The 26,220-nt window shown below is 39.0% G+C and overlaps 1 protein-coding gene and 1 long non-coding RNA gene across 2 annotated transcripts; both read right to left on the bottom strand.

The window, feature by feature from the left end:
• Positions 1 to 8,646: 8,646 nt before the first annotated feature.
• LOC145821090 (uncharacterized) lies at positions 8,647 to 11,671 on the bottom strand. Its single transcript, XR_014363134.1, has 2 exons — positions 11,418 to 11,671; positions 8,647 to 9,005 (listed from the first exon to the last, which is right to left on the bottom strand). It is a non-coding gene; the product is annotated as an uncharacterized LOC145821090 (long non-coding RNA).
• An 11,343-nt stretch (positions 11,672 to 23,014) lies between these two features.
• Positions 23,015 to 25,371, bottom strand: LOC114274741 (uncharacterized). Its single transcript, XM_082918294.1, has 2 exons — positions 25,173 to 25,371; positions 23,015 to 23,844 (listed from the first exon to the last, which is right to left on the bottom strand). Exons 1-2 carry the CDS (start codon positions 25,369 to 25,371, stop codon positions 23,015 to 23,017), a joined length of 1,029 nt encoding a protein of 342 aa, XP_082774420.1.
• Between the last annotated feature and the right edge of the window lie 849 nt (positions 25,372 to 26,220).

The raw sequence follows: 26,220 nt of genomic DNA, 5'->3' as shown, positions 1-26,220 counted from the left end.
GATTCACGTGGTATATTTGGTTGCTCAAAACCATTACCGAGTGAATGGAAAATTGAAGCCAAAGTGTGCTCCATGGAAATGGAGTTTTGGTGGAAATTCTTTAAGGTTGTAAATTGGCTTGTCCCACATTGATTTGGTGGGAAGTTTTGAAAGGGTTTATAAGGCTTGGGTTAGATACTTGGGGTGTGCCCCAAGGGGTACCCAAGTGTTTTAGAGGGAGAGGTTATGGGCAAAATGGGCTAGACCCATTGGACCCAAAAATCACCACACGCGCGCGCGCGCCGTCGCCGTCATCCATCCGGTCGGGCGGGCTGGGCTGGGCCTGGGCTTGGGCACGGGTGTGTGGTTGGGTTGGGCTTGTTCAACCCGATATTAATCTTTTTGGGTCAAAAAAATTTGAATTTAATTTTATTTTTTATTAAAATAAAATCCAGAATTCAAATTAAACTGGTTTGGATTTATTGTTCATCCAAACAGGGCCCTTCCCGTTTTCAAACAGAATTAAACTGGTTTGGATTTACTGTTCATCCAAACAGAGCCCTTCCCCTTTTTTATCTGTTTGAATTATTAACCCAACAGATTCAAATTTGTTTAAATTTGAAACTAACAGGTTTCATACCTGTTCAATTCAAAAGCTAGAGCCACCTTTACATCTATAAATAGACTAGCCTCCCATTTGGATTTGACTCCAATTTTCGGACTCCATCCTCTGCTTTAAATCTCTGTATTTTGCTGCATTTTATTTCTGAAAGAAAGAGTGTAAACACTTTGTGTGTTCGACGAACGATTAAATTGTAGTGCTGCTTTTATTCGTTGATAAGATCATTTTATCCTGTGAGATAGACGTCCAAATTCTGATAGCACCATGGAGAGGACGAATCTGTCTTAAGGACACAGTGTTAAACACTGGACTTGATCAGAAAAGTTATTCAAATAAATTAGCCAAGTAAGTTGTTTAATTTTATTCTGTTTTTTATTTGTTTATTTAATCAGATTTTATTTTTGTTTTTGTAACAAAATAAAATCTGTGGTTTTATTTATTTATTTATTATTTTGAGTTTGATTTTTGTAATCAAACATATTCTCTTCTTTTCTTTATTTCTTTATATTCTTGTTGTTGTTTTGTACACAACAGAATTTAACTTAATTAAATACAGTGAAGATTGTCCAACAGTAAAGTGTATGGACAATAAAATTGACTTGAAGGTGTAGGGGATTAGCACTTACTAGTTAAATTTGCGACTTAGGCGCACTTGATATCTCCATGACATTCTTTTATGATCTAGTGAACATGAATTAGTCGTGAGTCATTACCTAGTTGGACCTAAACCTTTAAAACTTGTCTTTAAGAACTCACACATTAAGATGATTGGAATTAGTTTATGACATTGGTCATGAACCAATGGCTTATTATACTTAATCACATTAACGAGATGATGACATGATGGTTTGAGTAGGCCTTCTCAGGCCCTCTCGCTTATGACATCCTGCTCTCATGTGAATGTGTAACTTTGTTCGCAATGGGTGCGCACAAGTAAGTAGGAAAGCCGTAGAAGGTCATTTGTTTTGGCGCATTTAGTTCACTATGATATTTGTGATTAGATATGTGTAAGGGTATGATAGCTGAGCCTCAATCTCGACACATTTATAGATTACGATATGCATCTGAGTAAAGACTATTTGATCTCCCATAAGTCAAAAGTTTTGAGATGATTTTTGACATAGCACATATGAGGTTGAGATCAATGAGATAATAACTTCGTGCCTTTAGTTTTGACCAAGTGACGAGTATCTATTTGAGTTATTTTAGAAAACTCTGTGAAGAGAGATAGATGCTTAGAAAATTGATTATTCCTAGTACTCAACAACACAATGGTGTAGTAGAGATAAGGAATTAAATATTGTTAATGTTAGGTGGATAATGGCGCAAAATGTTTCCCATTTGGGAATTGCACTAGTTTGTTGCCTATATTCCTAACTAAGTGCCCTCCATATCAGATTTTACACTCCATTTGAGTAATGGGTTAGCGGAGAGCCATCTATGGGCGATCTGTAACCGTTAAACAGCTTATCTTTATTTTACTTCTCATAAGATTGCGAAGTTAAGACCTAGGGTTCTATAGCGCATTATTGTATGCTGTCATGTAAACACAAAGGGTCGTGTGGCGCATTATTGTATGCGGTCATGCAAACCCTCCAGGTCATGTACATATAGGTAAGCAGCTTTGTGGTAGTGTAACTAAGTCACATAAAGTTTTATTAGTAAAGGTGACGTGAATAGAGTTTTTGGAACTCTATAAGATAGAGAATTCTAAGCATAGCGCTCTATGTAGCCTAGTTGAGAATGGAAAGAAATTTCCAATATCCTAGGGACAGTGGGAGCGATGTGCCTACTAATGGATTACTCCATTAGAGAAGAATACTCTACATTCTTAGTTGCGTGGTAGCGAATGTGAAAATTTTCCACGTCATCACTGGGTGATTGAGAGGGAAACATTCATGATTGCTCTGCAAGATGATAAAGAGCCTATGATAATGCCTAAGGCTCTAGTCCCCTATTTTTAGAAAGTGGATCAATGTTGCGCAGTTTAAGACAAAGTCTTTGAGGATTAACCATTTTTATAATTTGGTTGACTTTCCATTATGACGCAAAACTGTTACAAAGTTATGCGTAATTTGGATAGTCATTGTTGAGGCATAAGGCTCGCTAGATACTGAAAAGTCGCACCATTGAGGAAAGTGTAGACCATGAGAAGACTTCCTCCTGGGGAGTGAGGTTATTTTGACTTAGGCTATGATTGACATAAGTTCGGAACATTGATTTGTGGACATTGTGACCCAACTTTCTCGTTAGAGAATTGGATAAGTAGATCCGTAGGGATTTACCTTCTGCTTTTGTGGTGAAAAGTTAGGAGCGCAAAAAGGTTGCTATTTCCAATAAATCTTTTACAGCCTAAAACAGTTATCCAAATAGTGGTTCTTAGATTTCGTCAAGCCATGATAGGCCAACGATGATCGATGAAGACCACTGAGGCATGATCAATGGTCCAAAAGAAGTTTTTCCTTACTTAGTCATTATGAGCCAGGAATTTATAAGGTTGTCGCCACCTAGGGTGGGCAGTCCTCTATTTTAGATATGATGGACATGGGTGATGTAATTTATATGCTCGGATGTACGATCCTTAGGGATTGCTTTGGGAGAATTCATGTTTTGTCTTCGATGACTTACATAAGGAATATCCTAGAACGATTCTAGATGCAAAATTGCAAACCCATTGACTTACATATCGGTAAAAGCCAGAGCCTTAGCTATTGAGTGAATCCTCGGACTGTCTTTAGGAGAAACAGATAACCTATATTCCTTGATATTTTCTTTGTTGTGGGAGCCTCAAGTACGCTATGTGGGCGTGTTTGGCATGATAAGTGTTATCTTTGGTAAATGGTCAACTGAGTAATTTAGACATTGACCATGCTCATTAGATTGTGGATAAAATACTTTACTAATAGTATATTAATTTGCTTCTTGTAAGATTCGGCGCTAGTTGGGCGCATCCAGAATGAACGCAAATTCGTCACCAAAATATCTTTAGAGAGGTAATTGCACAAGAGGTAGTGATCTTGAACCACTTCATATGAGGCGCAAATAGTGGATTCTGTTGTATATGCTTATCGCAAGAGGTGCTGATAAGGGTTATGCTTGGAATCTAGAATTGCGCAAGCTGTGGTCAAAGTTTTCTTAATCGATCACTTATTTGTTATGAGATGATGGGATGTTGACACTATTATGGTTAGTGTCATAATGATTAGCAGATGATGATGTCAGTAGGCAAGATTAGCTCACTCACACGAGCAATCGCCCTTGGCGTTTGGGAGCAAGCAAGGATGAGACTAGTGGTTTATTTTTATTTGGAGCCAAGAGAGGCTTAAATAATCCACTATATATGTCGCCTTGGTTACAACCAAGATGAGGTCGTGTTAAGGATCAAACATGGATATTAGTACCCACTTTCCATGTTATGCCTGTTATGATTAGCCAGATGCGAGATCTCACTTGGCGCCTAGAAGGCGAGCAAATAGAGAATTCGAGTTAGGCGCTAGAAAGTGACTAGACTTATATCTGTACGGTGTATCGAGGATGACGTCACTCTTTTGGAAGAGTTACTCCACCGTAACATGTATTCATACTATATATGCTTGGCGATTGAGTAATGAGGTGAGAGAATGGATCCCTGTTTTCTCACCGTGTGAGTCTTACGTGTCATTATTGATATGACTTTCATTTATGTATCCTTTTGTGACTTTTGACTATGTCATAAGGTAAGGGGTTGATGTTCTGCTACTTTGGTATGTTGCCTGCGGTCATGTATGATTCGGCCTTAAGGGATATCACTGGGAAAACTATCAATCCTAAACTAAATGGCATGAGGGCAAAGGGAAGATCATCTAGTATTACACCACTGTTGTATATTCACTGCTGGCAACTCACGTTGCTCTGTATGAGAAGCAGATTGAGTGTGAATATATTGCAAGCATTGAGAGGGTCAAACATGCTCTTTTGAGGGATTAGAGATGTTTTTTGGACCGGTGTAATTAGATGGGTCTGGGGTATATGAGACACTATTTCTGTTCTTTTTGGGTTGATGTCTCTATGCTGGCTCATTTTGAGTTTCTAGTATAGAGCTCCCACATGCAGGTGTTCTCAGCAGTCGTACGGTGCATTGGCTAGTATGAGATTGTTCTTTTTTGGGGAGATTGAGATAAGAGATGTGGCAGTGTCATGCCAACTCATGTGCGAGTGGGAGATGTTAGAAATTGGGCGCCCATGTGGCATGACCCTTTGAACCTGAACCTTTTTGAACCTTATGTATATAAGTTTGAATTTGAATTTAAAACTTATTTGGATAACCATTCAGGATATCTATATCTATCATATCAATAGATATGGATAGATGGATAGATTGATATATATGTGGTTATATATCAGATTATATGGTTAATCTATGAGATACGTATATCAGATATACGCTATGTGATTTTTACCCATAACCATTTTTCCCATACTCTCTCTCTGACTCTCTCCCATAAAACAACGATCAAGTCATTTTGCACTGTGACTTGTGTGGGTGATACTCATTTTGTAGTATTACTCCACTGCTGGGTTCGTTGTTCAGAGTTTGGAAGCACGTGATTTACCCACGAGGTTCTTCGCTACAAGGTATGGTTTTGATATTTTATCCGCTGCGTTATTATGCCTTTTGATTTACAGTCGGAATAATAATGCATAAAATTCATGCTCTGCCAGGGACGGAACCAGGATTCATACACTGAGGGGCCAAGTCGAGACCAGGCATATATGTATGGGTCCGATTAAGCCTCAAGTCTCGACCCAAAACGATTCATATAGAATGATAGAAAATTTTCATATAGAATGATATGATTTATAAACCTTTTACTTTAAGGTTAAACACTTGTGAAGATAACTTTTATTTTATAAATTTTGTTTTAATGTTTTTTTGTTTATACATATGTATATTAAACTACTAATTAAAATGATTGACCAACAAAATTAGTTCTATGTATGTTCATTAATCACTCAATAGTAAAACAAATATAAACAGCAAACTTTTACTGCTATTCCGAACCATTTGGGATTGACTAATAAAATAAATAAACTATTACTTTTACTTCATATCATATTACTGTCCTGCAAAAAGAAAAATGGCTGTTAGAGAATGGAGGGGGCCACATTAAGGTATTTACAGGAAGTAGCTATACAATCCATAATATTTTAAAGTGAAGCTTGAAAGCCGGGGGACCACGGCCACCTATAGTCTCAACATAGTTCCGTCCCTATGCTCTGCAGATAACAAAAATCTGACATAATAACTTATAAAAATATCTTCGTGATCAAAATCATAGTGCATAAAATCCATACTCCGTAGATAATAAAAATCAAACATAATAACTGATAATAATATCCCCATGCTCGGAACAATAATTCATAAAATTCATACTCTGTTTATTCAAGGGAGCAAAGAGAGTTTGTGCGTGGATCTCAATGTCGGGCAACGTGAATCATTGCTTGATTGAAATAAGTCATGGGTATGGCTTCTGGAAAGCTTTAATTAGAGTTTATTATCATGTTCAGCACTAACATGCACCCATGAATAAACAATTCCCAATCAGAGAATCACGCGAAGTAAAATACTTTGATGATCTTATCTTGTTGTTGTCGGTGCCAAAGTGGAGACGAGAATCTTGCCATTGCTTCAGTCTAACCTTATAATCCATGGCACTTTTGGCAATTAAATTTTTAATTGTTGAAATTTTTTGTCAATTCAAATTTTTTGTCGCCAAATTAGTCGTTGAATGATTGTCGGAAAAGATATTTAGCGATCAAAAAATATTTAGTCGCCGAAAGTCTACAATTGACGACTAATATTTTAGTCTCCAAAAGCTTTTAAATAAAATTAATAGCTCATATTCAACGACTGAAGCTTTTTGTCGCCAAAAACTTATATTATTTAGGGCGACTGTTAGTCTTCAATTTTTTTTTTTTGTTCATCTTAATTTTTTTAGCTACTAAATGTTTTAGTCACTTAAAACTCTTTTTTTTTGGCTACTAAATATTTAGTAGCAAAAAATCTTATTTATTTATTTTTATTTTTTATTTTTAGCTACTAATATTTTAGTCGCCTAAAATTTGATTTCTTTTGGCTACTAAATATTTAATCACCAATTTTTATTTTATTTTTTTTTTGTTTTTTTTAGCTACTAATGTCTTAGTCACTTACAGTTTGATTTCTTTTGGCTACTAAATACTTAGTTGCCAAATTTTTTTTTTCATTTTATTTTTTTTAGCTACTAAAGTTTTAGTCGCTAAAATTATTTTCTTCCTTTTTAGCTGCCAATTGTTTAGTCGCCAAAAACATCATTTTGTATTTTTTAAAATTAATTTGTTCACAACCTGTATGTATTCCATGCAACTTGTATCATGTATATAGACAAAACAATACAATACATATATTATCAACCATTCTACAATCTGCATCAATTTTCACTTCCAACCATCCAAAAAGGAAAAACTTTTAATGTCGAATTCTATAAAAACCATGTATATTCCAACCTAAAATAATAATTCTATACAAAACATAGAATCATACGAAAACCATACCATGCCAAATGACCATTTGGCATGATACAAATTACACGACAAAAGATAATCTATATACTACACCAATAATTATCCATTCAATGTCAAAAGTAATCTGTACCATGCCAAAAGTTATCTGTATGATTAATACTAATCCACACAAAAGTAAAGGATGAAAAAATAGCGGGATTATACAAAAGTGCAAATTGTCTTCCGTGCACAAAAATAGAATATCCACAATTCCACGCCAAAAGCCATCTACAAAAAAAAAAAAAAAAAAAATCGCACCCATTAGTACCATAAATGCATGCAAAACTTGATAGTTTGAGGCAAAAACATTAAAGGTTATGGTGAATGAATTAAACTATTCATCTTCTTCAGAGGTTTGAGCATTACATAATTAGGTGAAAGTGTATTTTATCCTCATTTATTTGGTTGATAGTCATTTGTGGTGCTTCTAGTATTCTCTATGCATGTGAAGTTGATCCAGAGAGTTAATTGTTTCTTGCTTTCTAACTCACAACCTACGTGTGCTAATTACATGTCGTCTATCCTCTTAGGTCCTATATGTCATGAGAAAGCTGCCCGTGACATCCATAGAGTGGTTTAGGGGTTGTTTTGCATTCCCCCCTCCCAGGAGGAATGCTCTTTTTCAACTAAGTTTTAGGTGTTTTCACTCTAACTCCCAACCTTTGTATGCTAATTGCATGCCGTCTGACCCCACAAGTCTTATTTGTCATGAGGAACCTGTCCGTGACATCCCTAGAGCAGTTTGGGGGCTATTTTACGTTCCCCCCCCCCCCAATGCCCTTTTTGGACCTAGTTTATGGAGTTTTCAACCCTAAATATCCAAATGAAGGAAGACTTAAATCTTGACTCAAATGTTCAATTCAAAGACTATATTTGCTTCATTTGAAGTTTATCATTTAGCAAACTGCCATTCTTGTGATAAGATGAGAATTTTTAAAAAGAAAATTGGTTTTTGCCATTGGAGTTCATATCAAATGAAGTTTTTACTCAAAATCCAAGTGAAATTGAGTGATGATTGGGAGATTTAACACATAACTGTACAATTGCTCTGAAAATTCAAATAGCAGTCAAAATTATGTAGTTTTTATGATATAGCCATCAACATATTCCTAACTTCAACATATCTATGTACTAACATTATCCATCTATCATATTACTTTTATCAATTTCTGCAAATTCTTCCATGCTATCATATTTCGTAAAATATTCATAGTTTGAGGGTTTCCATATATCTTTTTTTATCAATATGTAATTCCTTAAAGTCAAGAAATAAAAATATATATGCAACTAGGAGTTGAAACCACAATCACAATGTACTTAAGTAGAAAATTGCAATCTAGAATGTTTGATAAAAGATTGTGTAGAATTTAAACATTATGAAAAAACTTTTCAAAAGAAATGTGAATGAGGCAAATAATGTTCCTATACCAGTTAATGCAAACCAGACAATAAGCCCCAAAAGCTAATAAATACAGAAATTCTCATAAGATTTTCTGTTTTAGTTCATAACAAAGTATAAATTACAAGAAAGAAAAAAAATGAAATTGCTAAATAATGAATGTGTCCCAATTGTGCACTGAATAATAATAGAAACTGTTCAAAGAAAAAGACGGTTAACTGAATAATAATCTCAGTACAACACCACAATTTGATTATATTAATATACCTAGATAGGAGTACTAGTAAGACACCATCAACGATCAGCAGTAAGTGTAGCTGCATCCATAGAAATTTGACTCTTAGAAGATTTTATGGTATGTGCCTCGTCAACCACCACCCTAAACCATCTCACTAAGTAAAGTCCCCCATTTTCTTCAGCATTCTACAAAGTAAAACTAAAGAATGAAAGAAAATTTTATATTGATTTTATCTGTACATGCTATTTAAGCAAGATGTGCTCAAAGATATGACATAAATGCAAACAAGAACCCTTTAGGATACCTCTATTGAAAATTCTGAAGATTAAACTCCATAGGTGGTTAGGAGAACATCGCTCTGAGATAGGATTTTTGTATCCTTTGGCTCGCTTTGTCCATAATGAACATAGAGAGAAAGTGAAGTGTCATTTTGGTAAATTTGGCTACTTAGAAGATATATATACTATTTAATAATGCTTTTAATGTGACAAATAGAAATACGTTGTTTAGTCTTTAGTTCATAAAGAAACATAATGGCATTGTCTTTCCAGCTTCTTGTCCTCCTCTTCATGTCTAGAGCATGTTATTTTACTGCTATATATCTAAACCAGTCCACTGTGATGGTACTATGTCTCTGTGATCTGCCTTTTCTAGATCTAACATCTTATTTTTCATGTTTTCTTTTAAAAAATGTAAGAAATGATTGTGTCATATATTTATGTTCCATGAATAGAAACAAGAAAGGGAAAATGTTTTTTTTTTACTTGGATGTAATTAATTGTGATGGAAACAAAGATACAGAGCAAATGGATTAAACCCTTGATTCATTAACAAATTTTGGATACCCAAAAGGGAGATGTTAGATTTTTGAAGGAATTTCAATCGAATTGGAAACTTGTGAAAGCTGTAAATGCTTCCTTTTTGGCTTAAATCCCCAAAATTGAATGTCTCTGCATCAAGCCTAAGGGTAATAAGGACTTATTTAGCCCCAAAATTATTTAGCAGATTGATATAGCAGATTGAAAATTATGGTTCATATAGCAGATTATAGTTAGAAATCAAGTACGAAAAAAAACTATAAATTTGAAATTCAAAGTCAAGAATATGATTGGAAGATAAACTTGGAATAAACAAATGATCTACGTACCCAACAAGACCAAGTTATAGGTGCACAATCAAAATGTGTAAAGTATGATCAGGTATCAAGCCAAACAAGCCTCCTGTATATCTCTGCTAAGTCTCTAAATCAAACTTAAATTCATTTTAAAACTAATTAAAATTTTAAATTAAATTAAATAACTTACCACTTAGCTCAAACTCTATTCAATTTGTTTATAATCCTAATTGTGTCAAGACTACAACTGATAAGGTCCAATAGACGCAAATGAGGCTAGAAGATGGACTTGAAAGTGTTAACTAATGGTATAATTTTTTTTTTTGAAAAAAGAAGTGTACTCTATACACTCTATAATCTAACAAGATCACAACATTAGTAATATACATCACATTATGCCACGATTTTTCTTATCAAAATGGTTCATAACATTTTTCACCACAAGTGATTTGTAACATTTACCTCATACCAACCACAATGATTCGTAACTCACTTTAGGAGTGTACACCATTCGCTATTCGTAACTTCACCATTCGTTATTCGTAACTTCTATCACAAAATGACAAAAAAATGACACAAATATTTGTAACTTTCACCAAAAAAATTCTTAATACGATCCTTGGAACCCAAAAAACTGATTAAATAAGAGCTAAAATCCATGTTCCAGAAGAATGAATAGACAAAAAAGAGGGCCAACAAAAATAGCGAGACAACTTGCATAAAATAATAGGAAAAGAATGAGTCTAGCATTGTTGATGGTCTTATGACCAATGTTTACTCCATTACTGGTTAGTGGTGGCTTTTTGGTTGTTTTCATGGTTAATTGGTTATGTTTTTGCTTTGAATTATGAATTGTGATGTTAATCTTAATGTGTTTTCTATTGAATTGTTATGTAGCCACCCAAAAGACTGTTGACGGGCCATCAAACAAGGACTGGAGAGATGGCAAAGCTACTTCCTTTAACATTATTCCCAGCAGCATTGTAGCTACCAAAGTAGTTATTGAATTATGCAATGATACGGTTGATAGATATAACAATTGTTGCCTATATTTGATTTGATTTGATGCAGTTTGATTCCTTGACATTGTCTTAAATGGGAACTCTGTATTTTGTTAATTTTAGTTTACTCCTAGTAGTATATGTTCGTGGTCTTGTGGTGTTAAGCTTTTGGATTGATTTTCTTGTGTTGTCCCTAATTTTACAGGCAGTTGGAAAAGTTTTGCCAACATTGAATGGTAAGCTGACCGAAATTTCCTTTGATCAAACCCATTTCAGAAATCAACACGAAATTCAACTGAATAAAGCATATAAAACCCTAAAGCAAAAATTAGAAAAGGGGGAAACAAAGCAAAATGTCCTTTAACCAAACCTATTTTAGAAATCAACACGAAATTCAACTGAATTAAGCATATAAAACCCTAAAGCAAGAATCAAAAAGGGAGAAATAGAGGAAGGGAAAGAGAGAGAGAGAGAGAGAGAACCTGTGATCTGCGGCTGTGGTGGTGGTGATTTGTAGCGGTGGCTGTGGTTGTGGCGATGTCCTCCATATGGTGGGCTGCGGTGAGGTGATTCTCAATGAGGTTTGGTGAAGGATAGTCAGTGTGTGTGAGAGGTTTGAATGTTGTTTTTTGTAATAAAGAAAGGGGTGGGCAAAATGAATTTGGTATTTGGCGCTCTAAAAAATGTTTTGGCTCTAAAAACTTTCAACCTTGGCGACTAATTTTGGTATTTGTCGGCAAATGAACGCTTATTGGCGACTAATTTTCCTTTTGGTCGGAAAAAAGTAACATTTGCTGACAAAATCTTTTGGTCACCAAAGAGTAACCATAAAAATATGCCCTTTTTTAGTGACTAACATTTCTTTTGTCAACAAAAAATAATATACGACGACTAAAAAAGGATTTAGTAGCCTAAAATTTAGATAAATGGCGACTAATATACTTTTTAGTCGCCAAAAGTAACATTTTTGCCGACTAAAAATAAATTTAGTAGCCAATAAGTAATATTTCTTAACTAAAAAATTTTAGTATCTACATCCTAAACCAACGCTGAGTAATACATTTTTTAGTCACCAAAAGTGATATTTTTGGCGACTAAAATTTCTTTTAGTTGCCAAATTTGGTCGCCAAAAGTGCAAATTCTTGTAGTGCACGTAGTACAACAACGTGACTACAATCGAGTAGCAAATTGACCTAATAGGTTTTCCTTTGCATATGTGTTCTCAATCTACTGAGTTGGCAAAGTCGTGGACAAACACACTATCTCAATCCATAGGAGTGTCGTCTATTTATAATATCTAGTGACTTGCCTATCTAATAGTTTGAATGTTCCAGAAATCCTATTTCAAACAATTTCTAGTTGTTTAAGACTTCTATATCGATAAGCTTTCATGTCCTGATGAGTTTTGCATAACATAAAACATTAATAAAGTGTTTGATAATGATTTGACAACTATCATACACATGATAATTTATAATTCCGCAATGTGGCAATGTCGGGACCCACATAATTTCTGTGGTTATTTTTATGAGATTTTTAGTAAAAAGCCTCTCCCATTGGGCCTTTTTTGTGTAAAGCCCGTGGAATAAAATAATGGTCCCAAAACTCCCTCAAATTAAAAAATATGATCAAAAGACAAATGCTTTTCCATATAAATGGCCAAATATGAAACAATTGAATCGTTGCTCTATTCCCTTACTCTATTTCATAGTTTGAAAACCCTCATTCGGAAACCCTAGCATTTGAAACCTTTCTTCCACCACCGCCGTGAGCATTCGAAACCCTCCTTCCACCTGTCATGCCCTCCAAAATAATTCAATAAAGATAACTCATATGTAGAATAAATATGATAAACAACATACTTTTATATATCAGAGTTTACTGTTTAACAACCAGTTAAATGCCATGTAGGCTTACATGTTTCCAAGTCATTGCTTGGTTACACAAATTGAGTCTCCCTCATTACATCTTAAGCCCTTGGCTTTAGAAATGACAAACATACACACATAATGCATAATTAAGAAGCTCTTACTTCCCAAAACTCCATCCACGCTATTGCCTTGGAGGAAGCATCTCACCTGTACCTGAAAATGGTATTCCCATATAGGGTGAGCCAATAACCCAGTGGAAATAATCTAACATAATTTATGAGGTTTAGCAAAGGTATAAATACCACATACATAAATAATACCAATCTTGAAACATTCACAAGACCTGCATATCCATATACCACTAAAACCAACCTTATTCCATTTTCCTTTAATTTCATTTCTAGTTCATATATGCTACTTAATTCATGAGTTAAATTCGTTATCTTTCAACAATCAAAATGAAACTACAATTCAATGATTTTCCCAATTATACAAAACTCACATAAACACTTCAAACCTGCCATTTTACGAATATCTCGTCCGAAGGAATCGACACCCATTTATATATAAAATTTTGGGTCTTTCACCCAGGACACTCTGGCCAACTTGCTTTAAATGGAGTCCATCCCCTTTCTCCTCCCCAACAAATATACATATGCAATGTATTTATAAACATAATCACATATGGAGTACATCCCCTTTCTCCTCCCAATAAACATACATATACAATGTATCTATAACATGGTCATATTCAATGACACCAACAATGGATTAGCATTAAATCGCCTAATCTTCAAGGATGCCGGAATTAGCGCTCCGACGGACAAGTCAATATTTTCTCTAATTACTTCTATCTCAAGTTATCTTCTACATTCACACATACCTCTCTTTGGCTGATCTTCTCCTTTTTATATTGCTCTCCTGGGGCCCACCCTTTCATTATCATATCTGGGACCCCCCAGGTACGTCAGAAATTATTCGACATATTCGGTGCATGGGCCGGATTTTACTCGGCCTTGTTCTTGTTCATTAGGTTTGATCAGTGCCGAGTTATCCTTACCATCATTCTCAGCGCTCTGCTTGGACCTCTTGAACATGTAATTATTCGGCTCCTACAATTGCCCCCCAAACACCCGAATAAAATATTTACTTGGCATGTTTGGTTTCTCAACCAATCAAAGCAAGAGCTCTCAAAAGACAGATACGGCAGTTGCACTCCTTTTTGTATCGATTCGTCAGAGCCGTTAATCATTACAGCTTCTCGCCCCTTCATATTTGACATTCATTTAATGCATTTTGAAATCTGTACCTCCATATACTTATGAATCAAAAAGCCATTGACATTTTTTACGCCTGTATACTCTTGAATTGGAAAGCTACTGTCAACCTTTGAGCATCCTTCATATCAATCTCCTTCCAGACCTCTGCAACCTCACCTTTTACTGTTCATCTCCTTATCCTGTAAGTCCCTTCTCTCTTCTCATTTTGTTTCTCATTCCAATTTCCCTGCATACTTTTGCTTTCATTTTTTGTACGGGCTATTTTCGTTTTGTCTCAAATGGCAAGGCATTTGAAAGCCCTTCTTTTTGAGGATCGAGATGCAGCATTCCGTCGTCATTTTTCCATTCCAGACGACGTTCACCTATCCCTTGTTCCAGATAATGTAGTGGACATGGAGAGGGCTGACACTAGCACCATTAATTTTCCTCTTTTGGCCATCGTAGAGGGTGGAGTTCAATTCCCCCTCCATCCTCTTCTTAGGACAGTCCTGCATTACTGGGGATTAATTCCCTCCTAGCCAAACGTGAACTTTTACCGCATTGTTATGGGCATAGTGGAATTGAATCGCCGACTGGGTCTTAACTTAGGAATCCTAGCAATTCGGCACTGCTGCGTTATGGTGAAATAGACCGATCGGCAAGGCTGTTACTTTTTAAGAGCCAAGGGCGTTGACCATCATTTGGTAACCATGCTCGCCAGCTCTAGCAAAAGGGTTGATGATGTCATGGTCACCGTCCGAGGTAATTAAGCATTCAGTGAGGGAGAAGATCGCCAAGATCTAATTCCTAGGCAAAAGGGTGAACCAGGTTGCTAGCTAGAATTGCTAACACATCTTAAAATAAACAGTTTATTTGGCTTTAATACTGTTTTGATCACTTGTCTTTTGTAGGCAACGATTTGAAACGAGTACAACCATCTGCGGACGAACCCGTTTTAGACCAAATGAAGATGGTCCTTAATTACAAAGGCCATGCAAACCTCCAAGGACAAGGTTGTGCATCCCATGTCTTACTGAGATATGACCCAATTTACTCCATTTTTCCGATTGCATATAATATTCCTATGCTGACACACAAATGGCAGCTTACTGTGCTCATCTTCCCTAGCTACAAAAGTCTCAAGGACATCAGCATCGAAGGTTCTGACGCCGGTGGGAAGGCTGGTGAAGACGCACAATCTGAGGGCCACACGGGGGACTAGGAGTTGAACAGAGAAATTGAATTGGCATTCGAGAATATCAGTGCAGACTAATACGCCGAACTTCCCTCTACTTCTGGCCGACTAGATTTAGTTACTCTAGAGGACGATATCTTCACCAGCTTAGAGAATCTGCCAAGAGCCGAATCCGAAGCCAAAGAGATGAGCTCAGAGTCGCTTGCCCAGCTTATTAGGCGACGAAACACGGAGAGGATGGCGGCCAGGAGACAGGCCGGCGGGTCAAGGGGGAACCAAATAATGCCAACTAGCTAAGTGCGTCAGGAAGAAACAGCTCAGAAAACAACATTGGCTGAGTTAATTCCTGAACAAAATCAAGTTGAAGTCCTGGAAGCCGATCTCACAGGACAGAAACGTCTTGCTGACACTGTGATCGATTTGCAAGAGGTGCCGATTGAAAAATGACCGATGGTGGATACACCACCTGTTGAAGATGAGTTGGCCAAGGCATTCGTTATCCAACCAAGGATGAAGAATATGGCAGTGCTCACCAGTGGCTCAGCGATCAAAGATCCCGTCGTGGCCCTGAGTGTAGCTTCGACCCTTTCTTTGCCTTCGGACAGAGCGACTTTTTGTGCTGAGCCGGGTATAATCTCAATTGCTCTGGCCACTCAGTCGGCCATTTTGATAAGTTAAAAACCTCAAATTTCCAAATAGCTTAAATTCGTATTCCTGTCCAATCTCGTTTAATTGTTTTTCTAGATGGCGGGAAGGCTTGCAGAGATAGGCCATCGTCATTACAACGTTGTGGAGCAATTTGGCGTCCTTAAGCGTCAGCTGGAGGAAGAGAAGGGCAAGGTCTCTGCAACGCTCATTGATCTGTCTACAGCAACTACAAAAGCTGAAGAAGAGCAGGCGAGGGTAGTGGCTACTCAATAGAAAGTTGAACATGCCGATTTGCTCCGCAGGGCCGCCGAAGAAAGAACAAACTTGATGGATGCTCTCTCAAATCGACTCAAGAAGAAATCTCAGTGCTGAAGGCCGAACTTGAGTCTGAGAAGAAAGCGAAGGAGTGTGCTGAGGTGGATGTGGCCAGAGCCTTCGAAGCCCGCCTGTTGAAGGCCAAGGAGCTTTATGCTGATGAAGCCTTGAAGTTCAAGAATTGAGGCTTCAAGCATGGATGGCTAAAGGCTTTGGCAGCCACTAAGGTGACTCTGGATTAGGTGATTCCTTACAAACAACTGGAAGTTGAACCATTGGAATCGGATCCAGAGGATCTGGACCCTTGATCGGCAGTTCCATAATAAATAGCCATTATTTGTTTTTTGTTAGCTTTTATTAGATTTTTATTAGCAGTTTATTTCATATGTAGGACATTTTCATGTATAAAGTGGATGTAAACAGTTTATTAATGAAAATGTCCACTTTGTTATTGGATGTTAGCATTAAATGTTGAAAAACAAAAGTATGTCATTTCAACTGAGATCATGACCTGTAGATTTCAATTCGGCAATCCGACAAGTGTACAAAGTGGATGTACACAGTTTATTGAGTGTTATCATTAAATGTTGAAAAACAAATGTCATTTTAACTGAAATACACCGAATAGCTTGATAATTCTGCCCTTGCCCCAGTGGAGCACTGAACATAACCGCCGAATATGTATAGTTCATGGGATCGGTTAGGACATTGTAGTTATTCGGGTAAATGCTTTGAAAATAAGCCGAATAGCTTGATAATTCTGCCTTTGCCCAAGCAGATCACTGAATAGAACCGTCGAATATATATAGTTCATGTGATCAGTTGGGGCATTGTAGTTATTCAGCTAAATGCTTTGAAAATAGGTCAAATAGCTTGGTAATTATGCCCTTGCCCCAGCAAATCACTGAATAAAACTGCCGAATATGTGTAGTTCATGGGATTGGTTGGGGCATTCTAGTTATTCAGCTAAATGCTTTGAAAATAGGCCGAATAGCTTGGTAATTCTGCCCTTGCCCCAGCGAATCACTGAACAGAACTGCCAAATATGTATAGTTCATGGGATCGGTTAGGGCATTGTAGTTATTTGGCTAAATGCTTTGAAAATAAGTCGAATAGCTTGATAATTCTGCCCTTGCCCCAGCGGATCACTGAACAGAACCGCCTTATATGTATAGTTCATGGGATCAGTTAGGGCATTGTAGTTATTCAGCTAAATGTTTTGAAAATAGGCCGAATAGCTTGGTAATTCTTTCATTGCCCCAGCGGATCACTAAATAGAACCGCCAAATATGTATAGTTCATGGGATCGGTTGGGGCATTATAGTTATTCAGCTAAATGCTTTGAAAATAGGTCGAATAGCTTGGTAATTTTGCCTTTGCCCCAGCGGATCACTGAACAAAACCACTGAATATGTATAGTTCATGGGATTGGTTGGGGCATTGTAGTTATTCGGCTAAATGCTTTGAAAATAGGCCTAATAGCTGGATAATTCGGCCCTTACCCCAACGGATCACTGAGCAGAACCACCGAATATGTATAGTTCGTGGGATCAGTTGGGGCATTGTAATTATTTGGCTAAATGCTTTGAAAATAGGCCTAATAGCTTGGTAATTCTGCCCTTGCCCTAGCGGACGAAACTGCTGAATATGTATAGTTCATGGGATCGGTTGGGGCATTGTAGTTATTCAGTAAAATGCTTTGCAGTGGTCGCTTCGGGAATGCTGCATCCATAATTAATAAGTGGACCGGGGGAAGGGGGGCAAGCGCGCGTGGGTCCTGTGCTGTCGTTAAATATATTTTTCTCAAATTCAACAGAGTGCAAGAGGGAAAAGAGAATTGTGTCGAACTGAGGAAATTTGTATGTCAAGAAGAGTATTCTTTAACAGCAGAGGCGAGGACAGGACGCTAGTTAAACTGGATTTAGAGATGAATTGAGAAGGTGGCGAACCTGCACGAACGGGTAATAGGATGTCAGAGGGGCGTGAGAGGCGTCGCTCTTCTTGTCGTCGGAGTAGGTCTCCAAGAGGGGGCGGTATAGAGAAGTCACCAAGAAAGGAGAGGTAGTAGCGAGGGAGCTCCCCTCGTTCATGAAATGAAACCAGCAGGCCACCACGCCTGTTGAGTTTTTTGATTTTTATTGGGAATAAACTGATAACGGAAGCAGATTTGATTATTCGCGTTCCAAATGTGGCAGTCGAGTTTACTCAACAAATTTTTTTTCCTGAAGTCCAACAATCAATGGTCGGTCGGCCTGATTACGAATTTTTTTAGAAGGGTGTCCATGGAGCATTAAAGGGACTATATACCTCTTATGAAATTGGCATGCGCCTTCATGCCACGAGAAGAGAAATAGAATAGAAAGACAGCCGCATTCGGAGCTTGGAACATTGTGTAGAAAAGGCTGAGAATGAGTTTAAAAAAGTTAAGGCTTCTGAAATGCAGTTGGCGAGTCAAACGAACCCAATCGTGACGGAAGGAGTAAACCAGCACCTTCTTGATCATGCCATTGCCGATCGTGATACGGCGAGCATGTTTGCAAGAGAAGTGATAAGAATGAAGGCCTACGAACAAAGCTTTTTTGACGGCCGAAAAATTGGTATTGAAAAGACTACGGAAAAGTTAGTCGATGATGTTTATCGATGTGAAAATCGTGGATTTAAGCATGGATGGATTAAGGCTCTGCAGGCCGCGGGTGTCGATTCGACGTCACCTGTATATTAGAATTACAAGTTTACATTTGAAGCTTACGATGCCGAAAAAATTGACAATGAAGAGGGTGCCGAATCGGAGAAGACCTAGATATCAATACACATTATGGTACTTTTGAATTTGTCAAAAGCCATGTATTTGTACTTCTTCGATGAAATAAATAAATGTTTGCTATATTGCTTTGTTTAATGTTTGTATTTACTTGTGACAATTGTATGTTGGTCCATGCCATTCTATGGCCAAACATAAAGGGCCTTCTAAATTCGGAGGATTACTGGGCCATTCATGGTCATGCACGAGGGGCGTTTCGAATTTAAAGTCTTTTTTATTGGCCAATCGTGATATCCACGAAGGGCGCTCCAAATTCGGAGGCTTATTCGGCCAATCATGACATCCACGAAGGATGCTCTGAATTCGGAGTCCTTTTTATTGGCCAATCGTGATATCCACGAAGGGTGTTTTGAATTCGGAGGCTTATACGGCCCATACATGATATCAACAAAGGGTGTTCCGAATTCGGAGTTGGCCAGTCGTGATATCAATGAAGGGCGCTCCGAATTCAGAGTCTTTTTTATTGCCCAATCGTGATATCCATAAAGGGAGCTTTGAATTCGAAGGCTTATTCGGCCAATCGTGATGTCCACGAAGGGCGCTTTGAATTCGGAGTCTTTTTTATTGGCCAATAGTGATATCCACGAAGGGCGCTCCGAATTCGGAGGCTTATTCGGCCAATCGTGATATCCCCGAAGGGTGCTCCTAATTCAGAGTCTGTTTTATTGGCCAATCATGATATCCATGAAGAGAGCTCTGAATTCGGAGGCTTATTCGGCCAATGGTGATATCCACTAAGGGCACTCCGAATTCAGAGTCTTTTTTATTGGCCAATCGTGATATCCATGAAGAGCGCTCCAAATTTAGAGGCTTATTCGGCCAATAGTCATATCCACGAAGGGCACTCTGAATTCAGAGTCTTTTGTATTGGCCAATAGTGATATCCACGAAGGGCGCTCCAAATTCGGAGGCTTATTCGGCCAATCGTGATATCCACGAAGGGCGTTCCGAATTCAAAGGCTTATTCGGCCAATCATGATATCCACGAAGGGCGCTCCGAGTTCGGAGGCTTATTCGGCTCATACGTGATATCCACGAAGGGCGCTCCGAATTCAGAGTCTTTTAAACCATTATTAATGAGACAACGATAAAAAAGACATTGCATTGAGGAATTCGTAGATGTGTACACGTTAACATAGCAGCAAAAATTAGAAACAAACTAACACGCCATACAAGTTGGCTTAATAATAAAATTTACGTAGATGTGTGGAATTCTAGGGGCATGGAAACTTCTGCCAGCCATGTCTGAAAGCCGATACGCCCTTGTTCCAGCGATTAAACTAATTTGATAAGAGCCATCCCAGTTGGGGCCTAATTTACAGTCTGCCGGATTCTTAGTAGCAGGAAGCACTTTCTTGAGGACTAATTCTCCAGGTGTATAACGACGCAATTGTACGCACTGGTTATATGACTGGGTGAGCTGCCGTTGATACCACACCATGCACGCAAGAGCACGATCTCGACGTTCATCAATCAGAGTTCAATCTAAGGCCGACATCATGTCATTACGGTCCATGTCAAAAACCTTGTATTTCAGCGTGGGTAGGCCAATCTTAAGGGGGATAATTTCCTGGGTTCCAAAGCACAAAGCGAATGGTGTTTTCCCAGTAGATCGCCTTGAAGTAGTACGATGAGCCCACAACACACTAGGCAATTCTTCGACCCACTTGCTTCTGACTTTTTCCAACCGTTTCTTGATGCTGTCCAGGATCACTTTATTAGAAGCCTTCGCCTGACCGTTGCTTTGTGGGTATTTCGGCGAGGAAAAGTAGGGACAAATACCATATGTGTTGCATAACTCCCAATAGATGCCACAATTGAATTGGGTGCCATTGTCGGAGATAAGTGCTCTAGGTATGCCGAATCGTGTTATGATGTTTTTCCATACAAAATGATTGACATCAACATCTCAAATATGTGTTAATGCTTCTGCTTTGACCCACTTTGTAAAATAATCTGTTGCGACGATCAGGAATCGCTTGTTCTCTGGAGCCCGTGGTAATGGTCCTACGATATCAAGTCCCCATTGGGTGAACGGCCAAGGACTAGTAATAGAGTTTAATTCTTCGGCAGATAGATGAGTTAAAGGGGAAAACTTTTGGCATTGTTTGCACTTTTTTACATAGTTTTCGGCATCTATTCACCTGGTTGGCCAATAATACCCCTGTGCTATGGCTCGGTGGGCCAATGAACATCCTTCAGAATGTGCGCCACAGCTACCTTCGTGTATTTCAGCCAAGAGTTCATCAACTTTATCTGGGTGAACACATTCCAAGTACGGTCCAGAGAAAGATTTTTTTATAAAGCTTTCCCTGCGGATCCAGATAGTATCGCAAGGCTTTATTTCGCAGTTTATGGAATTTTTTCTTATTCGTTGGGAACCGTTCTCAAGAAAGGAATGCAGCGATAGGGTCTATCCAACTTGGTCTTGGTTCAATGATGTTGGCTTGAACTAGTTCAGAAGAGGTGATGCTTGGCTCTAGGATGAACCCCACTTTGATTGTTTGTTTGACTTCTGAGTTAATAGCGGAGGCTAGGCAAGCAAAGGCATCCGCATGCGTGTTTTGATCCTGGGTTATCTGATTCAATTCGTGGTGGTCGAATTTCGTAAGTAAAGAATTCTCCGTTTTCATATAGGTTGCCATGCGGTCATTTTTAGCTGCATACTCCCCTTTCAACTAGTTGATGACTAATTTCGAGTCACAAAAAACAAACAACTGTCGTGCACTAAGGTGAAGTGTGTTACGATGGCCGGTTATCAATGCTTCATATTCAGCCTCGTTATTTGATGCATCAAAGCCCAATTTAACCGCCTACTCAATTATTGCCCCTTTGGGAGTCATGATTACTACGCCTACCCCACTTCCACGTTGGTTGGATGATCCGTCATAGTACATCTGCCAAATGTCTCCAACATATATTTGCCAGTTGGGTTTAGGTTGCATTTGATCGGACTTGAAGTTGGCATGGCATCCCGTGAACTCGGTTACAAAGTCGGTGAGCACTTGCCCTTTGATGGCAGTTCTAGGCAAAAACTAGATATCATATTAGCCGAGTTCCAAAGCCCATTTTGAGACTCGTCCTGATACTTCCGTGCTGCGGAGCACTGACCGGAGAGAATAGTCCGTTAATACCCTTATGGTGTGAGCTTGAAAATAGTGCATCAATTTTCTTGCAGCCACTACGAGAGCAAGGATGAGCTTCTCTAATGGTAGATATCGCGTTTTAGCGTCGACGATGGCCTTGCTTACATAGTAAATTGGTCACTGTTCCTCGAGTTCTTCCGTTAGTAGCATGGCGCTGACCACCCGATTAGATACCGCCAAATACAAGATGAACGGATCGCCTACTGATGGAGTTGCCAAGAGTGGTACTGATCAGAGATAAGTTTCAAGTCGTCCAGCGCAGCCTGGCACTTGAGAGTCCATTCAAATGCTTTGCCTTGCTGAAGTGTGTGAAAAAATTGTCGGCAACGATATGAGTAACGGTTGATAAACCTATTCAGGGCGATGGCCATTCTCATCAACTTCTGAACTTCTTTGATCGACCGAGGAGAGCTGAGTTCTAGAATTGCTTTGATTTGCCTCGGGTTGGCCTCTATTCCGTGATGGTTGACAACATAGCCAAGAAACTTGTCGGATCCGATGCCGAATGCACATTTTGAGGCATTCAATTTCATTTTGTACTTTCGAAGAATGCTGAAGGTCTCTATTAAATCGGCTAGATAGTCGTGTTTTTCCCTGGATTTCACCACCATGTCATCGATGTATACTTCCATGGTGCAGCTAAGTTGTTCCTTAAACATAGTGGTGACCAGTCTCTAGTAAGTTACCCTCGCATTCTTCAGTCGGAAGGGCATGACCTTCTAGGAATAGGTTTCCCTTGGGGTGAGGAATGTGGTCCTTTCTTGATCCTCCGGATGCATGGAAATTTGGTGATAACCCCTGTAGGCATCCAAGAAGCTCATGCACTAATGATGTGCCGTTGCATCCATAAGTTGATCAATTTTGGGAAAAGGAAAACAATCCTTTGGACAGGCCCTGTTCAAATCCGTGAAATCGACGCAAACGCGCCAAGATCCATTTTTCTTCTTTATAACCACGGTATTGGACAGCAATGTGGGATAAGTGACTTCATGAATTGCCCCAGCATCAAGCAATTTGTTGACTTCACCAACAACGGCCGATGCATGCTCAGCAGCTGACTGCCGACTTTTCTGAATGATTGGTTTGACTTTTGGATCAACGCTTAAACAATACTGGGCCATGATTGGATCCACCCTTGGCATCTCGCATGATGTCCACGTAAACACATCAAGGTTGCTGAGTAAGAAGGATACCAGCTCGCGTCTATCAACTTCGCTCAAAGAGGTGCCGATCATGAAGAATTTGTCAAGACTTCCATTGATTTCAATCTGATCAAGGTCTTTAGTTGTCTTTTCACTAGGGATTTTCCTAATGTCCTCGAGGCTCTCTTGATCCGGTACTTTAATCAAGTTTACTTCTTGTTCCTTTGGCCTCTTTGTCGCAGCAATAAGATAGCAAGCCTGTGCCGATTTCTGAGAACCCCAAATTTGCTCGATGCCATACTCGGTTGGAAAGCGGAGTAGTGGATGGTAGATGCTCGGCACAGCCTGTATGGTATGCAACCAAGTCCTTCCTATGAAAATATTGTATGGTGACGAGAGTTTAACGACCAGAAATTCTACGTCTATTGATCTGGTACTTGCCTGTATTGGTAATGTGATCTTACCCAAGGGATATTCAAGATTGCCGTTGAAACCAAATAATGGGTAATCGGCTGGCAACAAATTCGAATAAGTGAAGCCGAGTTTAACAAATATCTTGTAATACATTATTTTCGAGGTGCTTCCTTGATTGATGAGAACACGTTCAACTGTGAATCTGTTCACGCATAGCTCGACGACGTGGGGATCGGCGTGGGGGAGAGTTACCCCATCTAGGTCGGTGTCATCGAAGCTAATCCTCCCAATTTCATGGGGCCGTTTGGCTGGTGTGGTCGGCTTGGGCAGGCTAGGTTGCAACTGAATTGTTTATACCTCGGCTGATGACAGTAGGCTGTATATCATGTAAATTACGCCAAGTAGAGGTGAATCCGGCCGTAGGGCTACTGTGTTCAATGGATTGTTCTTTCGGACGTGTTACGCCAGCCGGCCATCTTGTACCAACTCTTCCAGGTGGTCCTTCAGTGCATAATAGCTGTCGGTATCATGGCCGTGGTCTTTGTGATATTTGAACTACTTATCCCTTCTCTTTGTATTAGAAGGCCCTATCATTATGGACGGCCATTTAAAGAATGGAAGATGTTGGACTTTGGATAGGATCTTACTGATCGGCTCTGCCAATTCTGTATACTTCTTGTCTGAACATCTTGTGCGCCTACTATCCACTTGATATTGTTTGTTTGATCAATGCGAACACTGATTGCTTGAACGACGCGAATCACGCCTCTTGTCTCGTTTAGCCCAAGTCCGAGGTTTGAGGCTCTTTGATGGCACGACGCTTATCGGCTGAATGCGACTAGATGGAGCTGACTTAACAACTTTCTATCCGGCCTTGACCCGCAGGGCATCGTCTTCCACCTTACAATACTCTTCAACTTTCTTCATTAGTGCCCAAATTGTTTTGGGGGGCCATCTAATCAATGAACTACGGAGAGGACTATCAGAATGTAATCCCATCTTAAAGGAGGTAATGGCCATGAAATCATTGCAGGCATTATCCACCAGGTTGAAACATTTCTAATAGCTCGCCGAATACTCATAGAGGGTCTCTTCTGGTTTAATTTGCATTGCCTAGAGAGAGTCGGCTTGCTTTGGCTGAACTTCGTTGCTAATGAATCTTGCCCTGAAAGATTTTTGGAGTTGATGAAAGCTTTTTATTGACGCCGGCTCCAGTTTATAGTACCATTTGATGACCAACGGTCCCAGGCTACTTAGAAACATTCGACACATGAGGGCTTCATCATCGGCATGCAACGCCATCGCTTGTTTATAATGACGAATATGGTCAATGGGATTTGATTTTCCGTCATATAGGGTGAATGTCGGTGCTTTAAACTTTTTAGGTAGCATAGCCCTTGCGGTGTGTCGTACGAAAGGATCATGCCTGTCTTCTTCATCCGAATTATCACTTTATTTCCTTCACCTGTGCCGTACGTACGGACTTCCTTCAGATAAGCTGGAGACATCAACTCGTCCATTTTTTCTGGGTTCTTGGGATAGTGAGTCAGAATCACTGCCATTATCATGTTTTTGAAGTCGATGTCATCAATCATCTTTCTTTCTTGGGGATCGACCCCGGTCATGGCATGCGGCCTGCTGGGATTTGACTAGCTCGAGGACCAATTCCTGGCGCAAATGTTTGTTCTCAACCATCATATCTTCTAGACGCTGTTTATTTCACTTTGCTTGATCTATGATTGTCTACATAGTCTCTTGCACAGAAGTTGAGGATGAGGTTTGAGCTACTGGGTCGAAGTTCAGGCCCGTCGTGCGGTGATATTCTCCGGTCCAAGAAAGTTTCTTGGAGTGATGTCATCTCTTGGCGTAACATTGTCAGCAACTACCGAAGGGTCATCTGTTGGGGCCACCATGGATGCACTTGAGTATTCCCACAGACGGCGCCAATTGTGGTGAAGTGGTTTGGAAATACTCTAGAATCTAGTTAGTCGTCCTTGATCCTCTGATTGCTACTTGAAAAAAGGGATGAACACTCCGGTCGGGGGTTTCGGAATTAGCACTCCGACGGATAAGTCAATACTCTCTCTAATTACTTCTATCTCAAGTTATCTTCTATATTCACACATACCTCTCTTTGGCTGATCTTCTCCTTTTTATATTGCTCTCCTGCGGCCTACCATTTCATTATCATATATAGGACCCCCAGGTACGTCAGAAATTATTCGGCATATTCAGCCCATGGGCTGGATTTTACTCAACCTTGTTCTTGTTCAATAGGTTTGATCAGTGCTAAGTTATCCTTACCATCATTCTCGACGCTCTGTTTGGACCTCTTGAACACGTAATTATTCAGCTCCTACATATATGAATATGTATATATATATATGTATATGTATATGTATATATTTATGTATGTGAATGTGATTATAGTTTTGTCATTTCTCTGATTTCAGTTTTAATTTGGTGTAGATCTG

This window comes from Camellia sinensis, chromosome 3 (genome assembly GCF_055761805.1).
Source record: "Camellia sinensis isolate YWXY chromosome 3, ASM5576180v1, whole genome shotgun sequence".
In the NCBI taxonomy this organism is placed as follows: domain Eukaryota; kingdom Viridiplantae; phylum Streptophyta; class Magnoliopsida; order Ericales; family Theaceae; genus Camellia; species Camellia sinensis.
Note: the sequence above shows the minus strand (reverse complement) of the source record. Positions and strands in the feature narration are given on the sequence as shown.

What these genes read in the sequence shown, in the direction of transcription:
- LOC114274741 (XM_082918294.1), bottom strand. Translation starts at nt 25,371, where the DNA reads ATGACCGGGGTCGATCCCCAAGAAAGAAAGATGATTGATGACATCGAC. An exon ending in AATTCGGATGAAGAAGACAG is followed by an intron (nt 23,845 to 25,172) that starts GCATGATCCTTT and finishes ATTTGTTGCCAG; the next exon opens with CCGATTACCCATTATTTGGT.